The 20,161-nt window shown below is 41.6% G+C and overlaps 1 protein-coding gene across 1 annotated transcript in view; it reads right to left on the minus strand.

Moving 5' to 3' along the window:
* Positions 1-20,161, minus strand: part of GMDS (GDP-mannose 4,6-dehydratase) — a 616,989-nt gene that overhangs the window by 287,208 nt on the left and 309,620 nt on the right. Inside the window, exon 7 of the mRNA XM_054491027.2 lies at positions 18,242-18,369. Coding sequence (XP_054347002.1) covers positions 18,242-18,369 — 128 coding nt within the window. The remainder of the gene's footprint in view (positions 1-18,241; positions 18,370-20,161) is intronic.

Raw genomic sequence — 20,161 nt, forward strand, 5'->3', positions numbered from 1 at the left:
TTAATTAAATTTATCACTAAAAAGTTCACTTCACCTCCCAAGGTGGTCTCATGCAAAATCTGTTCCCACAGCCTGGACTTCACAGTCAGGGAAAGATGGAGGGTCTAGTTCTAAAGCATTTTGAAAGCAAAGAAAACAGCAATGTGTACCACATATTTGATGTGGGTAATAGACAAGGCCATCCAAGAGGAACGTTTCTAAAAGTAATAAGCTTTCCCTACATACTGATCCGCGTAACCAGAGCTGGGGAAACTGTCTCCAGGGACATGCTAATGTCTCCCAAAGAAGGGCAGTCAGAAAGTTCAGCTGTTCTATCTTTGGACCATTAATACTGGATGTTGAGTCAGGCTACATCCCAAAACACCTACAACTGAAAAGTAATTCTTCTCAAATGAAAACTGGCATATTAAGTGTACCCTCTGGGTTTGGGGAATGTTTCCCATCCCAAAATAAATTTTTAAGCACAAAGAGACAGTTAGAAATGGTCACTCTGCTGATAACCATGCTTTATTCAGTAATCTGTCAAACAGGAAAAAAATGGCAGAAAAAACAGATGTTTATATTTTAATTTCCTTGTGCCTGTTCTTTCCCCTATTAAAAAAAAAAAAAAAAAGCCGTGGAATTTGTCAAAAGAATGAACAGCAATCATGAGATGCCTTCCACGCCGCATGGGCTAGTTTTCAAGGGACAAGAATTACAGCAGAGAGAGGATGTTGCCACACACATAATAACGGCATGAACCATTCTGACTTGCAACATGAACCATTGAAGGATTTAAATGTTCCTCATTAACTTTTATTAGCGTCAATTTTTAACTTTTTTCCTTCCTCTTAAAATTAAAAATGAGCATTCCCTTCAACTTTGCACACCTTCAAGCAACATTCCGACTAAGCAAGGTCTTTGAGGGACCACGAACTACTCTGTAGGGGAAAAAAACATCTCCAAAAACCAAATCCTCTAGTACAGAGTTTTTTTCAATGTCTCTAAACTCTTCAGAAAAATAATAGGTCTGAGGCTACATTTGAAGACTTTTCAAACTAAGGAGAAGAATAAAAGATTTCATAATCTTATCATTTTAGAATCGACCATTTCTGATCACTAAAAATAAGTGATCTTGGCTGGGCATGGTGGCTCACTTCTCTAATCCCAGCACTTTGGGAGGCCGAGGCAGGTGGATCACCTGAGGTCAGGAGTTTGAGACCAGCCTGGCCAACACAGTGAAACTCTGTCTCTACTAAAAATACAAAAATTAGCCAGGTGTGGTGGCGGGCGCCTGTAATCCTAGCTACTTGGGAGGCTGAGGCATGACAATGGCTTGAACCTAGGAGGCAGAGGTTGCAGCGAGCCAAGATCATGCCACTGCACTCCAGCCTGGGCAACAGAGTGAGACTTTGTCTAAAAAAAATTAAAAAAAAAGTGATCTAATCAAAGGATTGTGGGGAGCACTCCAACTTTTTAGAGTTCTTTCTATGTGATAGGTAACAGGTTAAACACTTTGCATTATCTTACACAGTAAAATTTGAAAGCTTTAAATACAAACAGTTATAAAACAAAGTCTTCTCCAAATGTGAAATGTAGTGCCTACTGAGTGAATGTGATACTCCACCTTCCCTTAAAAAAAAAAGAAAATACTATGGGGTCTTCCTCTCTCCATAGCTTGTGGATCTCAACAACCAGTGGGATGTGCACAGACCAAAAACAAAAAAAGAGAAAAAGAAAAAAATATACATATACAAACAAAACCTTTTGGTGAATGTTTCTAAAAACAAAGATTTAGAAAGCAGTATTTCACAAAGTGAAAAATAAGTGCACACTTGGTCAGAAAATTTTCAAAATCTGTAGAATATTACAACATAAAAATACAGAATTTCAACCTCATGCACACACCCCTCTGAAAATGTGCCCAGTGACTGGCTGGGATTCTCTGTGTGTACCGCAAGCCCAAAGCAGCATTACACATTGCCCTTCAGGATGAGACTGACCTTACCTCTGCCACACAAACTATAAACTGAATGTCACACCCTTTAGTTAGGTAATTTGCTCATTGTTTATTGTTAACTTGCTCCTTTATTGTTATTTGATCAAGAAAACTAGTTATTAATAATTGACCCTTTAAGAAAGTTTGCATGTGGTAAAAATGTCTGGATTATATTCTCAGTTGCCTCAGTTTGCTGCCAAGGAAATTTGGTAGCCAACTATCTAAAAGACGTTTTTAGAAGCGAGTTTTCTTCCTCAAAGAATAGAAGGGTGTGATTTGTTTTGAAAGAGCATATTCCAGTTACAGGGAAAAAAAGGCTATGTCAAAAATGACAATAATATGCACTTTTTCACCTTGGAAACTTTAGACTTGAAAGAAGCCCATAGTATAAGTTTTCCATCACTCCAGTTGAATTCTAAGACCACCAGTGAAACAGCACCACTTAGAAAACCCCAGGGGTGGCCCTGCTAGAATACACATATAGTTGCTGAGGAACAGGAAACGAAGCCAGATGGTTCTGCTGAGGGAAGCACTTTTTTTTCTTTATAAAACCAAAAAAGTACTAATAGGTCAAACATAAAAATGCAGATATGGTAAAGCGGAAAGCTAACAGGAAGATTTATGTAAATAAGGCAAGCTTAAGTTTGCATTATGTTCCCATCTACATCAGTGAATGGATGTAGGGGGGGAAAGGAAAAAATAATACAGTACATCCATCCTATAGATCTTTTTGTTGAGGGGAAAAATGCTACTAGCAATCCTATTTAGGCACTGCTGCTAAACTGTGGGAGCCAAAAGCCGGCATATGATTTGTGTTACATAGAACGTGTGTGAATTATCATGAAAGCGTTTTTTGTTTTGTTTTGTTTTGTTTTTTAATTAAGAGAACTTTTGGGCCGGGCGCGGTGGCTCACACCTGTAATCCCAGCACTTTGGGAGGCTGAGGCGGGGGGATCACGAGGTCAGGAGATTGAGACCATCCTGGCTAACACAGTGAAACCCCATCTCTACTAAAAATACAAAAAGTTAGCCCGGCGTGGTGGCAGGCGCCTGTAGTCCCAGCTACTTGGGAGGTGTAGAACCCTCCTGTTGAGAAGAATGGCGTGAACCCAGGAGGTGGAGCTAGCAGTGAGCCGAGATGGCACCACTGCACTCCAGCCTGGGCAACAGAGCGAGACTCTGTCTCAAACAAAAAAAAAAAAAAAGAGAACCTTTAAATACAGAGTCTGAAGTAACTATAACCTAGACTCTGGCTTCTTACACATCTGGTTTACTGTAGTTATTCACAGTCTCATGAAGTCCCAATGCAGGCTGACAAGTGACACCTGAGACTTTCCAGGGAAGATCCCTGTGCTCCAAGTTCCCAAGGTGCGCCCCTCACAACGTCAAAGGCAGAACTGCACCAGGCACTGGGCCTTAGTCTTGTGTCTCACAGGGCTTTGGATGGCAAATTCGGAATCCTCTCTTGTCGCGCCCAACTACCCATCCTTCTCGACTGGTGTCTGCAAAGCTCAACACCCAGCCACTGGGCCTCCCTGAAGCACAGCAGTGTGGCCACACACACAGCTCTAGTGAGTCAGGTGCTAGGGCCCTCTCTCCCACACAGGCCCCCCTCCTGCTTAGGCCTGGGCAGAAGTGTGTGAGGTTGCTATGACCTTGGGATGGTGAGGATACCTTGGGAGGTCTGCAAGTCAGGCAGCGGCCAGCCATTGCCCACCCTGGGCTCCAGCTACAGCAGGTAGCTGGCATCCACTAAAGGGAGAGCAGCACAGAGGCCTCGCATGCCCTCAGACCTCGAACCATCCACTGTATCTGCAGAGAATGTGTGCCCCCACAGAACCAGTGGTTTTGCTTTTCCCATAAAGAAGCTGGACACTTGGATTTGAGGCTGAGTTGGTTTGATTGAATTCAATCTCAGGCAGTTGAGCACCAGGGTTCAAGACGCTGTGAGAGATGCTGGGGGCCAGATGCCAGCATTGTCAGCCAGGCCCTGGCAGGGGCTCGCAGAGCTGAGAATAAAGCACTGCAGACAAGGCGGGAAATGGCCAATTCTTCAGTGAAGTGGCCAGGAAAGTAGGGCCCCTGAGGAGGGGATCTCCAGAGGCAGCTGAGTGCTGGGCCTGAGCAGGGCAGGACTCCAAGGGCAAGCAGCAGGGGCAGCCCAGGGCCGGCACGGTGCAGGGCCAGCAGCTCTGGAGGAGGACGCTGGGGCCCTGCCCAAGGCCGAGAATGCATGCTCCGGACAGCAGCCTTTATTTCGTGGTGGAGACACTGATGGTTTTAAGTTGAAATATGACAATATCTGTATCTCAGAAAGGCGACTCTGGCAGCCACATGTGGCAGGCAGAGAGAGCATCACAGTGCAGGGCACAGCCAGCACACGGGTCGGCCAAATGAACGCGCCTGATCTGGGCCAGACTCAGCAAGCCTTTCTCTCTACTCCTTATGTTTTCCCTCTAGTGAGAAAAATATGAGAATAGCACGTATCTTACCAGACTGCTGTGAAAGTAAGCTTGTAAAAGTGTCCAGTAGTTCATGCATTTTCAGTATGCAATAAGGTTTTGAACTTGAAAATAAAGACTAAATGGATATTTTAATTAATGGTTTCAGGCTCAAGGAAGGCTTTTTCTTTAAAATAACAACTGACCATTTGAGCTGTTCATAAAGAAAGGGCCATATTGGGAGGTGGCAACACCTTCATCATTCAGACATGTCCTACCCAGCCATTGCTCATGCAGGCTTCGCAGGTGGAAGCTAAGCTGCACCCGAAGATCTTGGCATTCTTACTGGTGTAAAAACTGTCATTAAACATTTTTCAATATACAATCATGGTTTTTACGTAGTTTAGCCCTTTATTCCTACGATGTTTTTGCTACCCCATTCTAGACTGACAACATGGCTATAGGGAAAGGAAGACCAGCAGCCACCTAGTTACAAGGTAGCACACCCACAGTGACCAGCGCTGATGAAACGTGAGGGTGCAGCTGAAGGAAAACGGGGCGTCTGCCAGCTGCTCACCAGGCTTTATCAACCCTTCACGTGCGGGGTTCGGGGGTTGTTCATACTCAAGATGCCATTAGCCCAGATTCTCCAAAGTAAGAGTTTTCATATTGTATTCCTATCCCACAACCTGTGAAAGAAAGGGAGAGGGAGAGGAGATGAGCTGAAGGGAGGGGAAGGGAAAGGAGGGAAAGGGAAGAGGGAAAAAGAGAGGTAGGGATGAATAGAGGGAAAGGAAAGTGAAAGAAAGAGAGACGAAAAAGGGAGGGAGAGAAAGAGAGAGAGCCAATCGTGCCACAGTGACTTAGGAAGAATCCTACTGAAATGCTCAATAAAGCCAGTGTAATTTCTTTGAGCCCCACTGGACTGCTAACATTTGAGAGCACAATACCACGCGCAATTAAACAAGCAAACCCACAATTCATTAGGGATAATTTTAATAGATGACTCATTAGCCAGCCAGTTAATGATGCTTTGTTTTCCCAGAGGCCCAGGCAGATGCTTAACTACAATGAGGCTTCCACTGCCACTGACGAAAGGCAATGGAATCTAAACCACCCATGCCACATCTTCAAGCTTCTTCAGGTTTTTTTTTTTTTTTTTGAAGATAAGGATCAAATGAAATGACTTCTGTTAAACTTGTATTTCCTGTACAGAATGGATATATGATTGTACAACTATTAAAGTACTGCTTAATGTAGAGGAAGTCTGTTTAGGACACAGGGCCTGGTCTTTTAACACGTGGCTCCTCAGATGTTTCACAGTCTCCTTCTCACTCAGTTTCTCATACTGGAGTGGTTTCACAGGATGATTAGAGATATTAGACCAGCAGTAGAGATGCTAGTTTATATGTAATTCCTAGCAAGAGGAATACGTTTGCTACACAATCAACACTTGAAGTCACTAAAGAAAAATGACTTTAAAAATCTCACAAGAATGACTAAATATACCAAAAATCAACCCAGAAACATGGCACAGTATCATGGTAAGTTACTGCACTGAGGAGTTGGCAGAGCAGGGCTGGAACCCACTGCCTGATACCAAGAGAAGACATCAGACAAGGGTTTCTCCTTTCAATGTCAGCCTTTTCCTATGAAAATGACAAAAAACAATCCGTGCTCTCCTAACCATTGTCAAATACGTGTTGGGAGAATCAAATACAAAGATGTAAATGACAAAGCACTACAGGAATAGAATAGGACAATCTTCCAGGGTTTAAAATAAGCTCTAGTGATAGATCTTTGTATTTTATTTTCAAACCTGAAATTTGAGACCCAGGCAAAACCAGCAAGTAATTCTTGACTAAAGGACACACTGTAAGAAAAAACACATGAAACTATGCAGCCCTTGAAATCCTCATCTCTGCCTTTTTCTGGTGAGACAAAGTAGGCGCAGCTCTGCTACCTTGAATGGGGTATCTGTATCCTGTGGACCTGGTGACAGAATGGCCCGAGAGGCAGGAGGCCAGCCGAGTCACCTTCCTGGAATGCAACCTGTACCCTCCAACACAGGCACCCACAGACTATCGCTCTGCTCTGTGAGTCAGAAGCTGGAGGACGGACCCAAGAACAGGGATATGTCGTCTGAGCATGTGGGTGATGTGCGACCAGGGAGGAAATGAAATCACACTCACAAGGGACAGAAAATAGTACTGCAGAAGGCTTTTCTTTTCTTCTTACTGCACTGTTTGCACAGATATTCCCAGAGCCACTGTCAAATAACTACATAAGAATCTTTAAATTCTATATGTATTTAAAAATAAAGTCCTATTATTACAACATGACCTGCTTCTAATTTGCATGTGTTGGTGATGGGTACAGACTGAGAGAGAGGATAGAGAGGGGAGAAGGGAAGGGATGGGAGAGTGTGAAGGTTTTCCATAATAATAGAGCCTTCCTTGGAACTCTGGCTCTCTAGAAGAATCCTGTAACAAATGAGATCCTTGAAAACTGAGAGGAAATAGAGTGATGATCACACAAAAAGGTTTCTGAATGACCTGATGTCGATATCATCAAGTACTCCCATGGGTACTTGGTCTTATAAGCTAATGGTATATTAGTGATTTTTAAACATTATTTTGTAAAACAGGGCCAGTTTATCCTTCTGCCTTTGCATTTTTCTATCTGCTTAGATATTCTTCCTTTAAAAATAAGAATAAGGCTGGGCATGGTGGCTCACGCCTATAATCCAGCCCTTTGGGGGGCCGAGGTGGACAGATCATTTGAGCTCAGGAGTTCAAGACCAGCCTGGGCAACACAGGGAGCCCTCATCTCTACTAAAAAGAAAAAAAAAATTCAGCCGGGCATGATGGTACATGCCTGTAGTCCCAGCTACTCAGGAGGCTGAGGTGGGAGGATCACTTGAGCCTGGGAGATCAAGGCTGCAGTGAGCCAAAATCATGCCACTGCACTCCAGTATGGGTGACAGAGTGAGACCTACCTCAAAATAAATAAGTAAATCAAAAGTAAAAATAAAGCCAGGAATAAAGTCTAATAATAGTAGAATCTAGAAATAATCAGGAAACTGGCCACTGTGTGAGAACATATAGACGTTACTTCCTTTCATTTATGGTCTGCACTCAACCAGAAAGAAAGGTGCCTGCAAACGTTTTGCTGATATCAAGTAAATCTAGCACAACTCAACCTAAGTGTGGTAAGATCACATTCTGGGGGCAATGTCTTGTGCTAGCTAAAGAAAGCATCTTTTACTAGTAAAAGAAATGGAACACATTTCATATATACAGATTTCATTTTTATAATTTTATAAAGAAATGATGGGCAGGGAGATCCAATTCAGGTATTTACTGGGCATCTGTTATGTGCCAGGCATGTTGGGAGGGATGATTAAAGATAAAGAGGGATAGGATCCAGGTCCTGCCTTCAAGGAGCCTCCCCAAGAGAGACTGACATGAGACGGCTAACAAAGTCCTGACTGCTCCTCAGAGGTCTCCCTCACTTTTCTCTCTATAGCGAGAGCCCAACCATTGTCTCTACGAGAAAAAATGGTAAAAGTGATCTCAAATATTTTACATAACTCTGAGAGGTACTTAGGGAAGCTATCCTATGGAGTAATTGCATCCCTTTCTTTGAGAACTCTACTAATAATTTCCATATGAGGCTTAGGCCAACAATGTAAAGACAATTTCTCAAAGGATTTCTCAATTTTGCCTTTACATAATTCGGCTTCTGTAAACTGTACCTGTAACTAACTGGCCCTAGTAGAAGTCCAATTGTTTTTCTCTTCTAAGAGGAAAAGGAGACTTTCACTTAACTATACCTCAAATTTATCTGTTTGCGGCATACGTAGCATAGTTTCTGAAGCAACTCTAACAAGTCAAAAATCCTCTGGAAATTTGATCCCAAGAGAACAATGGCTTTTGAATATTCTTCACCTTCAATAAGGCATAGAGTAGGAGCACATGGAACAAAGTCCCCAGCCTATATTAAACTTATTTCTCCAGCAAGTCAGTGTTAAACATCTTATTCTTACATGAGATCTGGCCCATTTCCTACAGTATCCATTCCATGTTTTCGGGTCTTGCCGTTGATGCCCTGGGCCATCAGACAATCACAGTCACAGGGATTTCAGGATCAAATCAGCACTACAAAGCCATCAATTATCCCAGCTTTATTGAAGTCAACAGGTAGAAAACTGAAATAACAGATACAAATGATCCAACACTCACACAGAGGATCGAACTTTCTTCTTTACCTGAGAAAAAGGATAAGGAGAATCTTTGTGGCATTACTGCTATAATTCCTTCCCACAGAATAAGCAGAAGAGATGTTTTCTAGGATGAAGTGAACAGGGCTGAAAATAAAATGTGTTTCTTTGCCTTCGGGAACATTCAACTTAAAAAAGGTTTTGTTTTGCGTCTTTGGATACAAAGGCAAGATTTACATGCTTGTATTAGAGGGTCCCCTGAGGATTAGCCTGGGAACCTGGAGCTTGGGCTTGGGCATTCAGGTGGCCCAAAAAGGGACAGAGCAGAGCCCCCAGGCTTCTCCACCAGAGCTCTGCAAAGACAAAACATGTAATTTTAGTAAATTATTTCCTGCGATAAAGGTGCTAATAAGTAGGATAAAGCCAAACAGTACTTTAGCGTGCATTTAAAAACAGAGATTTGACTTTTAGCTTGTGCGTGTAGAGGAAAGAGACAGAGCAAGACAGATAGAGTGATTAACTTATGGTATGTGTGAAAAAGACTGCCTTGATTGCAAACAAGTTTTGCCCTCTCCAGAGTGCATGAGTGTAAAGATGAAGCACTGAATATTGAAGATATATACCTTGTATAAGCAAAATCATCACTAAATTTAGATGATGTCACATCTTATGAGAGACATTTACATCTATTTCCTGTGGAAAGTCTTGTTATTAAAATTAAACAGTCAGTTTCGTTCATATTTTCAGATTTTCCAGACTTTCACGGAAGTCACAAAAAAGTAGGAGACATCAGTGAAAGAAGAGACAGCTGGGGAGCAGGGTAGGGAAAGAGGAAGGGCAGACCAGGCTGGGGTGGATTCAGAAAGCTCAAGGAATCTCATGGACTTGGTAAGTGTAAAAGTGAATAGCTAACCTAAGTGTGAACAGTTCTTTAGTGTAACAACTTTCTTACACTATTTTCCTAGGAGTTTTGCTCTCAAGACTAGCACCATGACTTTCTTAAGTACAATGGGTCACTTCATGATCCGCAATGGCATAATGACACTTCACATCAATGAGCGTGACTAAAGGGTGGAGTACAAGCTTCCATCTTAATGTGGTTAATTGCTACCCATTAGAACTTAAGCAGCACTTACATGAAGTTTCATAATCCTCATAATCCACGTCCACAGGCACTATATCTAACCCATTTTATATGAATATGCAACTTTATTCTCTATGCATTTGCCTCCTCTCTCCATACATACCCTTGCCAATAACTGTTTTTCTGATTTAATGACATATGCTTAATTTTATGTGGTTTAAATCAAACTGAAAATGTGATCTAAGAATGCACCCAGTCTCATGTTTCTAAATTATCTGTGAATGAAAACTCAATCCATACTAGAAATATGGGTGATATAGGTGTCTTTCATTAAACAACAATTTAAAACGGGCTCTACAGGTTCTTATTTGGGGACACAGCAGCTCCTGGGATGTCATTCCAATCAAGCAAGACCTAGCCAGATAAAACAGGCAATTGATTTTCTACATTTTTCTTAACTTATTTCAAATAATACCCTGACAAGTTTACTGTACAGGATGAAGAAGAGAAAAAAAGAGAAATGGCAAGCTGAATTTGTTACACAGAGTTTTCCACAGCCAGATCAGAAAATGGTTTTTTGCTTAATCTAAACATTTTATGTTTCAAAGATGTAGGAAACTGTTACAAGCTTTTCTTTTCCTATAAATAAAGCTGTTCTTTTTTCTTTATTAATCAAGGCCCTTGAATTGCCTTTCTTAAATGTTTGGTTTGTTAGAAACAACACAGAAACCACGTTCTTCTAAATACAGATAAAGGAGAGACTATTTATTTAGTTATTTTCATTTGTATTTCTTGGTGTATTTTTCAAAGAGAGTGTATTAAATAGCCCCATAGAAGGCTAGAAGATTTTTTCCCACAATGGAAAACAATAGCAATACCTCACAAATCAATATAAAAAGCCAAAATAAAAAATCGATGAGTATTACAACACATTCAGTGAGCAGACCACTGACATATTTCCCTTCCAAGAAAGAACACCTTAGGCTCCTAAGTAATAATATGGAAATAGACTCCCACAGTGAGTAGAAATTCAATTGCTGACCTTACTACCTAACTGTCACTTGACAAAGATTCTAATAGAACAGATTTTCTAGGAAACTCCCCAGGTAAATATCCTCTGCACAGTTACACAATGCCTTCCCCTCTGCTATGAAGACAGGAACGATGTTGTTAAGATAGAGAGCTCTCAGCAGAGGCCTGGTTTTTCTGGACCACTGTCACTTTATGAGACAGATACAACCTCACCGTTGCTTTCTGTTAAGTAAGGCCTTACTAACAAATGGATTCAGGCACCACTAACACTTTAGACAACGGAAACACAAAAAGATACTACTGCTATATACTACTCTCCTGCATATGAACAAACATGGTCTACTGATGGTGACAGACGCAGGAGGCAGACAGGGGCAGGTCCCTGGTGAAGCTCCACCTTCAAACCAAAAAGCCTGAAACTCATGGCCCAAGGTGACAACTTCTACTCCTGTTTGCCCACTCTCTCCTGAATGGTTCTTTCGGAATGATGTCTTTTTGCCCATCAAATGTTGCCTTTTTCAAAACTACCGATGACCCGTCCTGTACCCCATCCTCTGCCTATAAAGACCCCAGACTCAGTCAGTAGAAGACAGAAAAGTGGCTTGACTGGAGAGGGAAGACTTGACTTCAGAGAGCAGCTGGACTTTGGAGGAGAGACAGCTTGACTTCAGGGAAGAGCCGGCTGGACGTCGGGGGAAGACTTGTCCCGTCCCATCTACAGCTAGCTCCTGTCTCTGCTGAGAGCCATTTCCGTCGCTAAATAAAATCCTCCACTGATACAGTTCGGCTGCGTCCCCTTTCAAATCTCATCTTGAATTGTAGCTCCCATAATTCCCAAGTGTTGCGGGAGGGATCCAGTGGGAGATAACTGTATCATGGGGGCGGTTCCCCCATCCTGTTCTCATGGTAGTGGGTAAGTCTCACAAGAGCTGTTGGCTTTAAAAGGGGAACCCCTTTCACTCAGCTGTCATTGTCTCTCTTCCCTGCTGCCATGTAAGACGTGCCTGTCACCTTCCACCATGATTGTGAGGCCTCCCCAGCCACGTGGAACTGAGTCCATTAAACCTCTTTGTCTTTATAAATACCCAGTCTCCAGTATGTCTTTATCAGCAGCATGAGAACGGACTAATACATCCACCTTCACCATCCTTCAAGTGTCCACACTACCTCATTCTTCTTGGACTCCCGACAAGAGCTCAGGACCTACTGAGTGCGGGTACCCAAAAAAAGCTGTCACACTGGCCCTTTGCCTTCGCTGGCGGAGGGCAGCTGCTCCACGTGACGAGGCAAAGGACCAACTGAGTTGATAACACACTGCTGTCCACAGACGGCAGAGCTAAGAGAGCACTGTAACACACCCTCTGGGGCTTCAGGGTCACAGGCACCCCCACCTGTGTACCACAGCAACACAGGTGGTGATTGCTCCTGCTGGTGACCAGAGCAGCCGGTCTTGCTCTCTCACATGCTCCCTCCCACGCTCCCTCCCACAAGGGGTTGAGCGCAGCAGGCTGAGTAAATGGAGCTTACTCCTGCCAGTGCACACAGCAGCAGCCAGCCGGATCCCGCACTCATGCTCTCCCTCCCGCAAGCGGTTGAGCACGGTGGGCCAAGTAAACGGAGCACCCTGTCACAAGTCCAATGAAACGGTCGTGAAAAATCCGACATCAATGGTGATACTGCAACAAGCAAACTTTCCTTAAATAAGATCTCAAAGTTTAAATGACATCTCTTCCTTCCAGATTTGTGTAACATAGGATACAAAATGCTAGTAGAAGATGGACAGATAGGAAAGAAAGGACTGGGCAGCAGTGGGCAGTTCTCCCAGCTCTGTCTGTAACATATGTACCCTTCCAGAGGCTCCTCACCTTCCCCAGGTCTCTGTATTAGCTGAGAACTGAGAGCTGGAATGAAGGTGAATTCATTCAGAGGACAAGGGATAGAGGGGGCTGGAGACCTGACTACATATTTTCCCCAAACACACCCTTTGCTTCCTTACCTGATACAGCCAATAGCATAGGTTCGGCAAGATCTGACAGCTGTCTCAGCCAGACTCTTTCTTACCTTTAAAACCTATAAGAAGTCTTCAAAAGTTTCTGGCATGTAATAAGTGCTTAACATTTGGCAATTATGTTTATTTCTAAAAGTAGTTTTGTTATTATTCAGTCTGTGCTCACTGTCCCCTGCCACCTCCACACAAAAGAGGATGCAGGTATATGACGTTAAGTTCTGATGAATTTCAATGCTCACCCCTAACGATCTTCACGTCCTCTGGATTACCAGTAGGACCCTTCTGGAGCATCTGTGGGATTAGCTGTAGCAGGAAAACCTCTTGCCACTTTACACATGGCTTTTACTGAGTCCTGGAAAGAGGCTGGACTTAGGTCTCTTGATTAACCCTGTCTCCCAAGAGCAAGGGGCCTTTTTTTGTGGGTGGTAAAAGCCTGAAGATACTCTGGCCCAGCTCCTACCAATTAGCTTATCAGTCAATATGTTCTGCCTATAGTTGTGTTTCATGTATTTTTATCAAAGTGGGATCTCACTGGGACCATATACTGCCATTTGTAGCAACCAGAACTGTGACCATGGCAGGTACTCAATAGAATACATGTTGAATGAACAATGCCACCCTGAGAAGTCAGAGGTTCTCTCCCTTGCTGTTTTCAGCCACCACTGCTACAATCCTGACTGCTGGACATTGGTTGAAAATGGCGCGCATTGCCACCAGAGTGTTCTCGTGAAGCTGCTTGAGCCTATATGGAGGGAGGTGGGTATAAAAGCAGGCTGTAGAGGGGTCAGGTAAATACTTAAGATAAAAATATTTTAAAAGTTTGAACTACTATCTATACCCCATAAAATGCAAATTTTTAGTAGCTTGTGTTTGTGCAAATTGAATATTTATAGTTGTAAGCCATTAGCACTACAGTAATTACTTAAATACTAATTTTTGTTCAAAATGCAACAGTAATTGTAGACATTAATTACAGAATTTGGGTGGTACGCAGGTGTTTGAGGTAAAATTTGTTCAGTTATTCTGTATATTTAAAAAGTTTTATAATAAAATACTGGAAAAGATCTAACTGCCTATGACTTTATTCAGAAGTACAATATAATTTAATATAGCTGTATATATCTTTTCTTCAAGTTGAAATACTTCTCACTCATTTAAAGAACTTTGAAAACAGCTTGACCTAGGAAGCAAGACTACAGATGGATGAAAATAAATTGGAATCAGCAACAAGTAAGGACTTTTTATAAATCGTTGCGAAAATTTTTACAAGTCAGAGGTAAACTCTATTCATATATGTATGTATAGCACACTGATGCTAATTTTTTACAGGGTTTATATTCTGTCCTTTACACAGATGGAAAAATCAAGATAAAACAGCTTGTCTAAGCTGAAAAACAATCTACTTGCACAGCAGGAATCACCAGCACCCACCTCACAACACGAGGAGAAAATGCTCTCTGCTCTTCATTATGGAAATTCACTGACAAGTAAAAAAGTCTCAATCACTTCATCTAAAGGTTTACTAAAATTTTTGCATATAAAAGAGAGGGCTTGTGATACGGAAGGGGCAGGGGAGTGCTGGGAGGAGAAGGGCAGGTCCCTGGTGAGGGCTCCACCCCCAGGCCTATGTCCACAGACTAGGTGAGGACAGGCACTCCTGCCTTCACGCCCAAATGCTGCATTTCCCAAGACCACCCTGGCCCACCACACCCCCATGCTGTGCCTATGAAAACCCCGAGACATAAGCGGCTGAACATCAAGAGGAACACACCAGCAGCTGGATGCTGAGAGAATGTCAAGCACCAGCAACAGGCACCAGCACACCAGCAGGCCACAGACCAGTGGAACTATGCTGAGTTTGGCCAGGGCAGAGAGAGGAGAGCTCCAGCCACTGAGAGACCCGACTCCAGGGGAAAATCACCTTCCCGCACCATCTCCCTTCTGGTTCCCCCATCTGCTGAGAGCTACTTCCACTCAATAAAACCTTGCACTCATTCTCCAAGCCCACGTGTGATCTGATTCTTCCAGTATACCAAAGCAAGAACCTCAGGATACAGAAAGTCCTCTGTCCTGGAGATAAGGAAAGGGGTCTAACTGAGCTAACACAAGCCACCTATGGACGGCTAAACTGAAAAAGCACCCTGTAACACATGCGCACTGGGGCTTCAGCTGTAAACATTCACCCCTAGATACTGCTGTGGGGTTGAGCCCCACAACCTGCCCATCTGCATGCTCCCCCAAGACGTCTGAGCAGTGGGGCACGGAAGAAGCAAGCCACACCCCCATCACAAGCTCTTCGAGGGGGATAAGGGAACTTCTCCCATTTCAGCTGTATAATTAAAACGTGTGTAAATGAGATGGTATTATGACTTGTTTGATCTACATTTGTAAACACTTCTTTATTCTAAAGTTGATTTCAGTGTCAGGGTGCATATGTGTTTTAAACAAACAATATCTCTCCTTTTTCATTTTTATGATTGCTGACTTTAATTTTGGCAACAAATTTACCTTTAGTCATAAATCTCTGAAGTAATCTTATGTTAATACATTTAAAATTGCAAGGAATGATAACATTTCTTAAAATGGAGAGTACCAAGCTATAAATTCTTACTTAATAATCATACCTTTTCAGAAACCAAGAAATTTAGACTTTGTTCAGAACACATAAATGAGAACTATAAAATGCTTCCTATATCATCAACATATTAGAAACCCAGGAGAGTCCTTAATACACAAGACCCACTTGTATTATAGAACAAATCAAGACTTGGATGGCAAGGAGAATGACCTAACTTTCTATCTCTCTCTCCATGGAATCCGACCATTTCAAATTTTTATTCAAAGGGTAGAGTGTTTATGTATTTTTATTCAAAGAGTAGAGTGTTGTGTGAATATGTTGGCTTGTGAAAGGCTGTAATGACACCATCTTGTCAAGCAATCATAAAAATGACTTCATTTAACACGACCTTTTTGCACCAACCCCTACTTGAGCCAAAATGTTTATAACATATTTTTATTTTATGCTAATTCAAATGTGGGCCTGTTGTGCCAAGATGTGGACTACACTCGCAGCAGTGCTAGTTTGGCATTTGGGGAGTGAGATGACAGCAGGGTCCTTCTTTCCGATCTACTCGTTTACACAAGACTTTCTCCTTACGTACTTAACAGTCTCATTCATTTTCATGAGACTTTTTGGCCTATTTCTGAAATATGACCTCCTGCCCCACACAATTACAAAGGTTTACACATGTTCATTTAAAATATATGGAAAATAAAGACAGTATAAAGAAGAAAATAAACATAACCTGTAAAAAGCACTATCAACATTATGGTATACTGTTTCCCTCACTATCAAAATCTATTAGATTTCCGTATCCTTTCTCACCTAAGTGCAAAATAATAAAATTGAATGAAATTTAATCTATTTGGTTTCTTGAACTTGGAGAAGAGTTTTGATAAATAATACCTATATAGGGCCAGGTGCAGTGGCTCAAGCCTGTAATCCCAGCACTTTGGGAGGCCAAGGTAGGTGGATCATGAGGTCAACAGATTGAGACCATCCTGGTCAACATGGTGAAATCCCGTTTCTACTAAAAATACAAAAATTAGCTGGGCGTGGTGGCACGCGCCTGTAGTCCCAGCTACTCATGAGTCTGAGGCAGGAGAATCGCTTGAACCTGGGAGGCAGAGGTTGCAGTGAGCCGAGATTGTGCCACTGCATTCCAGACTGTCAACAGAGCGAGACTCCGTCTCAAGAAAAAAAAAAAAAAAAAAGAATACCTATAGCTTACTATGTAGCTCTATGCAGATGCTGATGGCTAGAAGACTAAACAATAAATAGATATTATTGAGAAAATAATGTATTTTTACATAACAAGCCTCATATTTTTCAGTAGGTAAGGTCATTTAGATTAGATAAAAGAAAGTTTTGGCTTCTCTTGCCAGTATCTACTTTCTCATAATTTCTAAGCGTGAACCTATATATTTTTGATGTGATGTTCTGAAAATAAATCTAAGGATTAATGTCATAAAATGCTTCTTTGTAATTATAGCTTAGAAGCACATATTTAAAAGATTTAGACTGGGCACAGTGGCTCATCCCTGTAATCCCAGCCCTTTGGGAGGCTAAGGTGGGCGGATCACCTGAGGTCAGGAGTTTGAGACTCGCCTCGCCAAAACGGTGAAACCCCATCTCTGCCAAGAAAAACAAAAATTAGCTGGGTATGGTGGCGCATGCCTGTAATCCCAGCTACTCAAGAGGCTGAGGCAGGAGAATCGCTTGAACCTGGGAGGCAGAGATTGGAGTAAGCCGAAATCATGCCACTGCACTCTAGCCTGAGCAACAGAGAGAGACTCTGTCTCAAAAATGAATAAATAAATAAATAAAAGAAAAGATCTAAATGTTGCACTGTTCAAAATTTAAAGTCAATGCTAATTATTTTGTGCATAACAGAAATCAGTATTAGCTGTTCAAACACACACACATTTTTTATTGTTATAACCAAAAACAAGATCGCAGGTGAGCCTAATCTCTGCACTAGCAAACAAACTGTTTGCTTTCTTTTGTAGGCATTAAAGTTTCTGTTTGAATTGCATAAATGAACAAGAAAGCTGGGTCCGGTTTCCCAGGGAGAGATCACTCAGGACAGAAATAGGCTCCTGAGCTCTGGAAATCTGTGAGCACTTGAACAAGGACAGGTAGCTCCAGGGAAAGGACAATGTCTCTACCGTGCCTCCTCACGTCTGGCCACAGAACCAACATGGATACTTAAAAGCAGGGAGGTCAGGGCAAAGTGAAAGGTAAGCATTTGTTTATAAAAGAAAAATCATACTACTTGCACATGGAATATATGCAAACCCAAAACAGCATGTCTAGGAATGCCAAGAATGAAAATCTGAATTTCCCTTTAACAATATCCATTATTTTACAATAGAATCATTATTAACATCTTTCTCTATCTCTCTTTAATAGGCAAAGCTCGACGACATGCAATATAACATGGTAAGAAGTGTGTGATGTAATAACCAGACTCTTCAGCAGCAGAAAGCAAAGAGTTCCACAAGAATATTACTCTTGGCGGGACTTAGTAGAATAATGTAAGTCTGAGAATCTTGGATTATACACATTGAAATGAGGCAGTATTTCTAGAAGATCTGAGAACTAGTACTTTCATACCCCCAAAATAAAGAGGAGCACCATTCAAACACTTTTTCCACCTATCTATCCATCCATCATCCAGCACAAATAATTGGAAGAGTATTGGTGAAAGTTTTCCTCATTCAAGTACCATTCAGTGTAAGCCACTTGTATGTCTGAACCACCGATCCCTGAAGTGAAAGCAGCATGAGTGTAAACATATCTGCCTCGGCAAAGGTGTGTATGCCCCCACCTCCAGGTCACACTTTTTCACTGTACGCTTAGCATGTAGAGTATCAATGGACACGGGTGTTTTCAAGAAAACGTGTCAGTTCCTACCTCCACATAGTCCTTGGCATGGCCCCAGTCTCGTTTGGCATCCAGGTTTCCCAAACTGAAACATTCCAGTTGTCCAAGGTAAATCTTAGCTACTGACCGGCTAATTTTTCGAGTAACGAAATTAGCTCCTAAAAAGAGGCAAAAGGCAAAAGATGTAGTATCAGTCAAGTGCATTTGACACATTCAACAGTTTGGTGAACCAAACCTGATTTCAGCCTCTGGGCATTTCTTTCATTCTACACTCCCAGCCACCCTGTTAAAATAATAAAAGAAAAGAAAAAGAGAAAAGATTATTAACTGTCATTTAGACAAGTTAAGAAGCCCTAATTCCATGTGTCACATAAGCTCTACTTTCAGAACAAAGTTTTTCTTTGGGGGACATCTTAACATTCCTAATTTGCTGCTTCAATATGCAACCCAGGCATTAGGCCAAAGAAAAGCTGTTGGAATGCCAGTTTTTAAACAGAAAATTCAAAAGGGTTGTATAAAGGGAAATGCCAGAATGGACGACAGACATCTAAGACCACCCTGATTTTTTTAAGAACACAAACATCATATATTCCTATTAATAAAGCTACTTTGGGACTCATGGGGAGAGAAAGAAACATAGCTTAGTTCACAGAGTAACTGGTTAAAGGAAACAAGAGAGGAATTTATTTGGGCTGCCTTTCTCTTAACAAAATAAGTGGTGATGGCTCTTATTTAGAAACTGCACAGCCATCCGAATGATGTGATATGGCCCCTGGGCAAAAGTTTCTCTGTACTATACTTAAGGCAATGCCACTTTCCAAATTCATTTCAGTGTTATTTACAGAAAGGGCTCCTAAATTTTGTGTAATATTTTGAAATGACTGGATGAAAGGGGCCATATATTGATGAAAGTACTGAAATTGTTTTAATGTTCTCTGGTCTTTAATGAAAACTCTATCTGCTTTTCAAAGATCACAAAGTTAAAAGGCTCTTCTGAGACAGTTTTACCTTGTATCTAGGTAAGGTTATGAGAAAACACCATTTAATACCAAATTCTCAAGGTAGTAATACACATATTAGCTAGTTAATAATGGATTCATACAGTTTAGATATGTGAATATCATAATTTATCACATACCAATGACTTTACGTTCTTTTGCAGATGAGGCAGGGGGGCAAATATTATGAGCAAAGTGTTCGGCTTCTAGAGAACTGGCACAGGGATAAGGGGAATATTTCTAAATAGGTTTTCCAAATTTTGGCAAGAACGTGGCTTAGCGCAAGTTCAAACATACACCAGATTCACTTACTCCACAAACTTGATACATACATTTATACGTACACCATTATCATTAAGAAATACAATGGGACTACCACGGAAATCCAAATTTTCAATTCCCCTTGTCAATTCAGAATGTATGTTAAGAAATACAAAGTTTCAGCTTTCCACAGAGGTTTATATAGCACATAGAGGCCCTTAAAAAAAAAGTGCCTTTCGAAATGAAAAATTACTTATTAGCCAGTAAGTAATTAGTGGCTAATTAGTAATTTAAAAAATTTTTCTACTGACTTGTAAGAATTAAATTTAGGTTTTTTGATGTTTATCATTATTTCAATGTGGGACTATATTATTTTCTCAAAGTATACTAAGAAACCAATGATGGCAAATTATTAAATGAAGCTTCCAACACAAAACATTTCGGATTAACCTGTTTACCAGTAAACTAATGTTTGGGAGTCCAGTGGAAGCATTTGACCCCATTCATACAATTTATTGATTCTTTCACCCAGTGTTCACTATGTACGCATCTATCACTAAGCATGGAGCTAGGCACTGGGGATCTGGGAGAGAAGCAGCAGCCCCTGCTCTCAGGTATCACAGAGACGGTCAGGTGGGCCAACAAACCAGTGCTGAACCTAGTAAAATGCCAGGTCTGCAAGGGGGGAAAG

The sequence above is a fragment of the Pongo pygmaeus genome, chromosome 5 (genome assembly GCF_028885625.2).
Source record: "Pongo pygmaeus isolate AG05252 chromosome 5, NHGRI_mPonPyg2-v2.0_pri, whole genome shotgun sequence".
Taxonomy (NCBI): domain Eukaryota; kingdom Metazoa; phylum Chordata; class Mammalia; order Primates; family Hominidae; genus Pongo; species Pongo pygmaeus.